This window comes from Bufo bufo, chromosome 1, assembly GCF_905171765.1.
Source record: "Bufo bufo chromosome 1, aBufBuf1.1, whole genome shotgun sequence".
NCBI classification, from domain to species: Eukaryota; Metazoa; Chordata; class Amphibia; order Anura; family Bufonidae; genus Bufo; species Bufo bufo.
The window spans coordinates 719,970,426-719,980,688 of record NC_053389.1 but is presented as its reverse complement, the minus strand read 5'-3'; the positions used below and the strand labels follow the sequence as shown (position 1 = coordinate 719,980,688).

At 45.3% G+C, this 10,263-nt stretch overlaps 1 protein-coding gene across 1 annotated transcript in view; it reads right to left on the bottom strand.

The window, feature by feature from the left end:
• Positions 1-996: 996 nt before the first annotated feature.
• SKOR1 (SKI family transcriptional corepressor 1) overlaps positions 997-10,263 on the bottom strand; it is a 29,006-nt gene continuing 19,739 nt past the window's right edge. The window contains exons 6-8 of the mRNA XM_040415787.1: positions 2,884-2,958; positions 2,059-2,124; positions 997-1,106 (exon numbers count right to left, since the gene is read on the bottom strand). Coding sequence (XP_040271721.1) covers positions 997-1,106; positions 2,059-2,124; positions 2,884-2,958 — 251 coding nt within the window. The remainder of the gene's footprint in view (positions 1,107-2,058; positions 2,125-2,883; positions 2,959-10,263) is intronic.

Sequence of the window (10,263 nt, the reverse complement as noted above, 5' to 3'; positions counted from 1 at the left end):
TCTCTGGTAAGTGCACTGCAATGAGCGATGCATCCGTGGGCTCATCATAAGACCAGGACAGATTTTAGCCACTGAAAGTGAAAAAAACGCTCACATTGGATGAGAGCTTGCAGGGATATTGAAAACCGTGAGGAGTTGATGCAAAATGTATATTGAAAATTGTATAACTTTTCATTACAGAAAGAATAACATTTGTTTACGGCAGCTGGAAGACCCCTTTAAGTCAATCACTTTGAGTATCACAAATGATACACATACATTTCAAATAGATGTACAACATGAAATGAACATAGAACACTGTGCAGGATCTATATGATGGTCTAATAGAAAGAAAGACCTCCTGTGACCTCTGATGTACAAATGCAAAATATGCAGCAAGTTGGATTTATTTAAGAACAAAATTCAATTATACAGATGTTTTTTTCCTTTAGAACAAATTGAGTTCTCTGTTTTGTACACAAGTTGGCGGATTTCTCCTTTAAAGTGCTGTTATTACATCATCCAAAATACAAAAGATGGTGAAATCAAAGAAATATAGAAAATAATTCAAATAACTTAAAAAAATACTGCTTTAATAAGAATCACAGTACTTAGATATCCATTGCACATGGCCACTCTACCACCAATAACCCCTAGTGTAACACTTCTGGTGCCAGGAGGTTCTACTGAGGTTTAGTGGAACCATACGGAATATGAAATCAATCGTAAAACAATTAATACATTGAACTTTTTTGAAAGAGCTGTTCATATATATATATATATTTATATATATTTATATTATATATAGGTGTTGGTTATTCACAAAAACCTTATAATACACGGTCGATCTGTGGATCATTCCTGGCTCAGATTCCTCAGTTGCTCATATTACAATATGTACAAGTCCGCCTATTGTCTCGAGGGAAAACTCCAAAATGGAGGGTCCTCCTTGTCCTTCTTTTCCACTGGAAACAGGGAATGGCTTGATTTCTTCAGAAACTATTCCCTGTGTTTCTCTCAGGGGGCTGGAGGGTACATCAGTTTCCTTGGAGCCCAGATATAGCTAAGGGGTGCGGGATTTGAAGTCTGAAGGAACAGTTCTCTGTGCAAAGTCTTGGTGTCAGCATCTTATAAAAAAAATATATATATACATATAAAATGTCAACATGTACTATATAACATGAACAGAGGTCACGTATGTTCAAAAAAGTAACAAATTAACCCTTTTGTGTACAAACTTTCATAAGAAAAAACTACTAATATACTAAATAACTTTCAGAACTGTCAGACACATTGCTAAGGCAGGCTACAAAATTAACGAGGTAATCTACCTCTCACTTAGGCAGTGGATCAAAAAACATGCCAATGTGAACAAAGTCTTAAACGAACGGCAACAGTGAACCTCAATAGACCTTAATAGGGGCTGCTCATCAGTATTTTTTGGGTTGCATATCCTTGCCATCAGTAATACCAGAAGGGCGATAGGGGTTCTGAACACTAATGTAAAATGAGCTTTATCTGTACAAAGGCATCACTGTAAAAGTCTGTCAACAGAATACAGACTGCATCTTACAAAAGTGTTCATTCTGCCTAGGCTTCCATATAATAGCATTTGCATGATGATAGGCTACAGAACTTTGCTCCTCTACCAGAAGGGGATACGTATATTTGGGTATTCTATTTGTAATATATACTAGGAGCAGAATGATCCATCATTCTCATTCCTCATCATCCCAGGACAGAAGAGCCTTGTTCTCCCACCATTGCCTTTCTAATTCTTGTAGGACAGCATGACCCCATGGACAACCCCCCCCCCCCCCCCCTCCCCGACTCATTTGATAACATTGCTATGATAGAAAAGATGGGGGCCATTTGCAAGTCCTCTTACAACCTGGGACCATTCTTCTATGCTATATACAAGTTTTTATACTTTCAAAACTGCTCTTTTTTGTGGTCTCTAGTTCCTCCCATTGCACAACATGTACGCTCAGTGCCACTCTTGTTCTGTCTATATGCACAGTTTTTATGCAGTTGAAATTGCTCCGTGACACACTTTTCTCTTGTCTCCTTTGCTAATACCTTTTAATTTCTGCTGGATGGCATAGCGTGCTTTCCTCTCTTGATCCAGTTCATTACACAAGGTGTCTGGGGAAAGAAAGGAGACTTTAGCTTCTCATGCTCAATGACAGGCTCTTCTCCAAATGCTCAACCCATTCCTTGCCAGTGAGGATGTTCTCTACATCTGCCAGTCCGAATAAAGCTAATACAGCAACATCTTTAATGGGTGCACTGAACACCTTCACAATGGGATCACAGCTGAATGGGAGTTTATATTTCCATATATGTTACACTATATTAATACCATATTTATGGTCATGTAATTATTCTCTACATGATCAATAAGACTACTTTCCATGCTCACTGTATATATATATATATATAATACTATATTTTGACTATAATGCAGCACAAAATGCACATGTTCAGCATTGCAGATGTGGTGGAAGCCACCAGTAAAGACAAGACTGGGTTAAAAGCAGAGCAGTTTGTTAGAAGTGAGTTACAGTAAGGACACTGCCTGTGATTTTGCGCTGGGAGGCAGATGGATACGAGTAGAATTAAACACAATCGCAGGCATTAACACGCAGGTAATTTTACGCCTCGATTTTTAATTTAGAAACCCATGCAAATTAGTGTGCAGAGGAGTTCAATCACTGTTTGGTAATGGTGCCTGCAAGGCCCGAGCGAGGCTTGTTTGCTATGTTCAGGCTAATCAGAGGATATTAAATAAGAAAAAATAATTGTTAAATTACCTTGCATTTAAACCTAGGCAACTGAGCCGATTGTACGCGGCGTCAGATTGTACACGGCGTCAGGCGACGGCAGAACTGCAGGAGTGCTTACCTCTTACAATCTGCAGCTGCTGGACCATCTCTTCTCTGTATGCCAACTCCCTCTTCATCTGGTCCTGGAAATTATCTGGAAAATAAATAGAGGGAAATTAAACAAACACATATTTCCCACCAAAAACAAGCACAGGTATATTAGTGAAATGAATACAACATCCCCATGCCGGTACAGAGCAGTAAGCCACCTGACGCTCCTAAGCTGTTCCAGGCCATCAATCCACTACCTTCTAGGAGGCATAAAACCATAAGGTCACATTGTAAAAGGCGCTAATCACGGCTTTCGGCTCATCTTGTCTATATTATTACCCGAGGCGGAGTACATGCTCAGATGTCTCAATTAAACTCTCCCAAGTTGACTTCTTAAGTCAGGTTTTGCATTTTGTGCTGTTCCTTTCATATTGAATTTCTGCACTGTATTATTTCTTGTTTTACCTATGTTGTTTAAATCTATTGTTCTCTGCTGCCATCTGCTGGCCGGAATTTGTATGCTGCACGCCTTCGTTCGTTGTCTATAAAGTTTTATGTCTGGGCGTGGTTTTAGCAGCCTTGGGCCTGGTCACTTCCTGTAGCCTTTTTTCAGTGCTGCATCCTTTGTGACTGGAGACACACACCTCGGCTTGTGAAGGCATCAGTTTTTGACCAGCAGTTGCCTCAGCAGTAGCCTCAGCAGTTAGCCTCAGAAAAGACATCCACATGACAGCATCTACTGCATTCCTGTATTGTATCACTGTATGACACTGCTCTGGATCAAATAAACCCACGTTTGATTGCATCCTCATGTCTACGTCTGGATCCATCTAACCTGAGCATCTGCCGGTCCGGTCTGCTCCACTGCTTGGATACGAAGGTAGGCCAGTCACAAAGTCATTATCAGTTACACCTTCAATCGCCTTCATGTGGGGACAGAACAGTCAAAAACTGCCTTAAAGCCTTATACCCCAGTCAATATCTGTCTGAACGTCCAATGCCCGGCTACAGGTTCCCTCAGAGCCCAGTGCCACACTCAGGAACCTCCCCTGCAACAGGCCCACTCCCAGCAAATCTGCCCGGCAACAGTGCATGTCCCATAAGCCTAAGGGGAAGCACGGCCTGTCTGCAGTAGATATACTCTCGCCTGGAAGTCCTCCACTACTCGCCAAGCCACTTTCTACATCCTATATTATCCCTTGCTCGCATGATATAAGAACTGTTCGCGCACGCGGGGCCTCCCTCATACCAAAACCCCGCAATTCACTAAAAGGACTTTGGGAAACTCATCGGGGTGCCTCATCTGAGCCGCACTGCAATTTTCAGCCCCCAATTCAAAAGTTCGATTTCTTAAAGAGACAGCGCACCTTAAATCAAAATGGCCGAAAAGGACCTTGTACAGTTCCCCAGTGATGAAACAAAGCAAATGCAACCTGATACTGATCATTATGAAGAGCTGGAGGTAGAAACCACACTTCCAGCAGACCAAGTCACGCGACCAAGGCGCTCTCTCAAACCAACTATAAAGATCACGGAAAACTATCACACCAGGAAAGATGAGCTATGTGACGACCTGGAAGAGCTATGGGAACGAGTTTCCTCCCTCATATCAGGACTTAAGTCCTCCTCAGGTGATGCCATCAGTTTACAAGTTGCCGTCGGGCGGCTGAGCGCAGCCCATGAAAGATACAAGAGACTGTCCACAAGGTATATAACCTTTCTAAAAGACTCTAATATTGAAGAAGCCCCGTCAGAATTGTGCAAGGCAGAATCAATAGACAGACAAAGAGACGCCATGGTGCTGGATGCTAAAGATAAAGTGGAACTCCGCATCTCTCATTTGCAAGAAACTAGATCACACAGATCGCATTCGTCCAAACATTCCTCACGGTCCTACAGATCATCATGCTCTAGAAGCTCCAACCTGAGCGACAGACTACTAGAGGCCCGCATAAATGCAGAGCTATCCAAAGTAAGGCGTTCCTTCACCGAAAAAGAAGTCCTTGCGAGAACAGAAGCACAGACGGCGGCGGCCAAGAGGGCAGAAGCGGAGGCAGAAGCCAAGAGGGCAGAAGCGGAGGCAGAAGCCAAGAGGGCAGAAGCGGAGGCAGAAGCCAAGAGGGCAGAAGCGGAGGTAGAAGCCAAGAGGGCAGAAGCGGAGGCAGAAGCCAAGAGGGCAGAAGCGGAGGTAGAAGCCAAGAGGGCAGAAGCGGAGGCAGAAGCCAAGAGGGCAGAAGCAGAAGCAGAGGCTCGAATAAAGATCCTCGAATCAGAGAGGGAAGAGGAAATCGCATTAGCAAGAGTAAGACTACTTGAGCAAGCATTGAGCCAAGGCCTTGATTCAGTCTGCTTACCGCCAGAGGAGATAGACGATCCAGTTGATCGCACCAGCGACTACATACTGAAACAGTTATCTGCACCACCCCCAGTGTGCAGTACTGTCCAAGCCAACAACACTGAAACCCCCAAGTCAGCTCTACCTGCAGTGCCAGTGACACCCACAGCACCCGAGCAATCCAATAACAGTCGCCCAGACGTGCTCTCTCAAGGGCAGTTATTACAGCAAGATGGCTACCAGGTGTTTCCTGGCCTACCTCCACAGCTCAAGCAACAGTCATCAGAATCTACAGAGGCTAGACCACAGCTCAACCCTGCAGCAACATCATTCTACCCGGAAGCATCTCACCCTTTCACGCCACACAGCCTATACGCCCCAGGGGCATCACAAGTTGTCATGGCAACAAGCAGTGAGAAATCAGATATGTCTGAGTTTGCCAGGTTTATGGTGAGCAGAGAGCTAATTAACACCAGTCTCTCAAAATTTGATGACCGTGCGGAGAGCTATAGAGCCTGGAAGGCAACTTTCATAGCCGCCATCGCCAACCTCAACCTAACTGCAGAGCAGGAGCTCGACCTCTTGATCAACTGGCTGGGCCCAGGCTCCACAAATCGCATCAAGAGCCTTAGAACTGTCTATGTGGGACAAGCAGAAGCAGGTCTCGCTGCAGCCTGGCAGAGACTCGAACGCACCTTTGGCAGCGCAGAAGCAATAGAGAAGGCACTATTCAGGAGACTGCAGAACGTCCCCAAGATCAGTCTCAAGGATGTCCATAAGCTTCAGGATTTAAGTGATTTGCTCATGGAACTGGAGCTTGCCAAAAGAGACCCTCGTCTGTCCGGGCTGTGCTACCTGGATACAGCCCATGGGGTGAACCCAATTGTCGTGAAGTTACCATACAGCCTGCAAGAGAAGTGGGCGGCATCAGTCTCAAGGTACAAAAGAGTGCATGACGTCACTTTTCCCCCATTTATTCATTTCTGCAGATTCATCGATGAACAGTCCCAGATGAGGAATGACCCCAGCCTCGACTTCCTGGAGTTCAATACTACAGCCTCAGTGACACCATCATCAAGGTATGAAAGTATTGTACATAAACACAGAGACTTTAAGAGCAGCGTGAATGTTAGAAAGACTAACCTACCATCATCTGCAGTACCCACTGGTAGACAGTACACTACCTCATCAGGAGACAAGGCCTTCAATCGTGAATGTCCCATTCATAAAAAACCACACTCACTGAACAAATGCAGAGGATTTAGATCCAAAACCATACAGGAGCGCAAGAAAGTCCTCACCGAGCTTGGGGTATGTTTCAGGTGCTGCGCCTCATTGGAGCACATGGCTAAGGACTGTAAATCCATTATCAAGTGTGAGGAGTGTCATAGTGAAAGACATGCCTCAGCTATGCACCCAACTACACTCACAAGGGACTCACCTGCTGCTGTCACCACCAGTCCTGCTCAAAGTCATGGCGGGGAGCCCCAGAACCACGCTAACACAGCCACTGCTGTTTCCTGCTCATGCTTGGACGTATGTGGGGAGGGCCAGAGTGAGAAATGTTGTGCCCGCATATGCCTAATCAAGGTCTACCCGGAGGGGCTACCAGAAAAGGCAGTAAAAATGTATGCCATCATTGACGACCAAAGCAACCGTTCCCTAGCAGGACCTAAATTCTTTGAAGCCTTTGGTATAAAGGGACCGTCAGAACCCTACATCTTAAACACCTGCTCGGGTCGCATAGAGACTAGCGGCAGAAGGGCACAAGGATTCATTGCTTGTTCCGTCAGTGGAAATACGGAAATACCTCTACCGACGCTGATCGAATGCGATCAAATACCCAACCATAGGGATGAAATTCCTACCCCGGAAGCTGCATTTCACCATCCACACCTAAGGCACCTTGCCAACGTTATCCCACCTATGGACAACAACGCCGAGATTCTACTCCTGCTTGGCAGAGACAATCTAAGGGTACACAAGGTGCGTCAACAGTGTAATGGTCCCGACTATGCACCATACGCCCAGAGACTGGACTTGGGATGGGTAGTCATAGGAAATGTATGTTTGGATCAGCCAAAAATCCACTCATTCAAAACGTACGTGCGTGGAGATGGACGCACAACTTGCATTAAGCCTTGCCCTCATCACTATCAGGTGAAAGAGAAGCCTCCAGACCTCATACAACCACCTGACGACATTCCTCCCTTTGCTGACAACTTGGGAAGATTAGTCTTTCACACAAGCAAGGACGATGATAAAGTAGCTTTGTCAGTAGAGGACAGAGAATTTATCAAGATAATGGACAATGAGTTCCTTAAAGACGAAACCAATCACTGGGTTTCTCCATTACCCTTCCGAGCTACCAGGGTGAGACTCCCGAACAATACGGAACAAGCTCTGTCTAGATTTAACTCTCTTCAGCGTACCATGAACAGTAAGCCTGAGATGAGAGAACACATCGTTGCCTTTATCGACAAAATATTCCGCAACAACCATGCAGAACCAGCTCCATCCTTAGGGAAGAACGACGAGTGCTGGTACTTGCCTTCATTTGGAGTGTATCACCCACGGAAACCTAATCAAATTAGGGTTGTTTTCGACTCAAGTGCCAAACATCAAGGTGTATCGCTTAATGATGTCCTTCTCACAGGTCCTAACCTGACGAATAACCTAGTTGGAGTGCTGATGAGGTTCAGAAAAGAGCTTGTTGCCATCACCGCCGACATTGAACAGATGTTCCACTGTTTTGTAGTCAGAGAGGACCACCGGAATTTCCTCAGGTTTCTGTGGTACAAGAATAACGACACCAACGCAGAGATGGCAGAATATCGTATGAGGGTACACGTATTTGGAAACAGCCCTTCACCTGCCGTGGCAACTTACGGCCTTCGGCGAACTGCCTTAGAGGGAGAATCCGAGTACGGTAAAGACGCCAGAGACTTTGTAGAAAAGGACTTCTACGTAGACGATGGACTCAAATCACTACCTACTGAAGAAGCGGCTATCGATCTGCTCAAAAGGACTCAAAGTATGTTGTACCAAGCTAAACTTAGACTACACAAAATTGCTTCAAACAGCCTGGCCGTTATGAGGGCCTTCGAATCAGGCGATCATGCACCAGGATTCAAGGACATTAACTTGGGACTGGACAGTCCACCTGTGCAGAGGAGCTTGGGCCTCAGATGGGATCTCTCGGCTGACTCCTTCGGTTTTCAGATAAGTTGTGCAGACAAGCCATTCACAAAGCGAGGCGTCCTATCAGTGGTAAACAGCCTATTTGATCCGCTGGGATTTGTAGCGCCCATCACCATACAAGGTAAATCTCTACTGAGACAGTTTTCTGAAACAGTCAAGGATTGGGATACCCCACTTCCCTCCGAGAAAGAGCAAAAATGGGAAGCCTGGAAGCGATCTTTGTGTGCCTTGGATGAGATCCACATCCCGAGATGCTATATTAAAACCTCACTTTCCTCTAGCATAAAGAAAGAACTCCACGTGTTCTCGGATGCCTCCACGGAGGCCATCGCAGTGGTTGCCTATCTGAAGGTGACAGAACCCAACAACCAAAATCACGTTGGATTCGTCTTTCGTCCAGAGTTTCTGCTCGGAGAGGCGGACGAATGTGTACAGGAAGTTTTCAGCATTCAGGATCCGGATAATGATCCAGAAATCCGCGCTGAAGTTAGTGCATTAGTCACTGGAACAAAGCAAACCGCCAGCTTCAGTTGTCAGCGCTTTGAACGTTTCTCCAGTTGGATGAGACCCATCGAGAACGTCCCTGATGGGTGAACAGGACTGTATCTAGTTTCGCAGATCTTCTCCATTCCAAGTTGGAAAACAGGACTAATCTATGTTTGCATTCTAACATGTTCTTTTTACAGGTTGTTTATATTTTATGGACATTCGTCATAGTGAAATCCCCAAAGTGAATTTCAGACGGGGAGTGTGCTGTTCCTTTCATATTGAATTTCTGCACTGTATTATTTCTTGTTTTACCTATGTTGTTTAAATCTATTGTTCTCTGCTGCCATCTGCTGGCCGGAATTTGTATGCTGCACGCCTTCGTTCGTTGTCTATAAAGTTTTATGTCTGGGCGTGGTTTTAGCAGCCTTGGGCCTGGTCACTTCCTGTAGCCTTTTTTCAGTGCTGCATCCTTTGTGACTGGAGACACACACCTCGGCTTGTGAAGGCATCAGTTTTTGACCAGCAGTTGCCTCAGCAGTAGCCTCAGCAGTTAGCCTCAGAAAAGACATCCACATGACAGCATCTACTGCATTCCTGTATTGTATCACTGTATGACACTGCTCTGGATCAAATAAACCCACGTTTGATTGCATCCTCATGTCTACGTCTGGATCCATCTAACCTGAGCATCTGCCGGTCCGGTCTGCTCCACTGCTTGGATACGAAGGTAGGCCAGTCACAAAGTCATTATCAGTTACACCTTCAATCGCCTTCATGTGGGGACAGAACACATTTTAGATGGCTCAGTGGCAGTACAAGGCGCATGGCCATGATGTCAGAGAGGATAACTGTTAAAGGAGCCTCCATTAGAACGTTCTCCCACTAGGATGCCAATATGACTGGCTACCCAAAAAAAAACGAAGTCAAGTTTGCATTGAAAATGATAGGAAAAACGGACACGGATCACGGACGCGGATGACTATCTTGTGTGCATCCGTGATTTTTCACGGACCCATTGACTTGAATTGGTCCGTGAACCGTTGTCCGTGAAAAAAATAGGACAGGTCATATTTTTTTCACGGACTGGAAAAACGGATCACGGACGCGGAAGCCAAACGGTGCATTGTCCGATTTTTCCACGGACCCATTGAATGTCAATGGGTCCGTGAAAAAAAACGGAACAACGGCCGCGGATGCACACAACGGTCGTGTGCATGAGGCCTAAGGATGTGATAATCTTTATTAAAAATGTCTTGCAATTTTGTTGCTGCAGCTCTGGTGAAGGGCTCCACGGTGACAGATTACATTACTCTGTGTAGTCTGACCCTGCAGTCATACTTCCTATTTGTCTTCTGCCTCTTGCTGACATACATATGGAAAGGG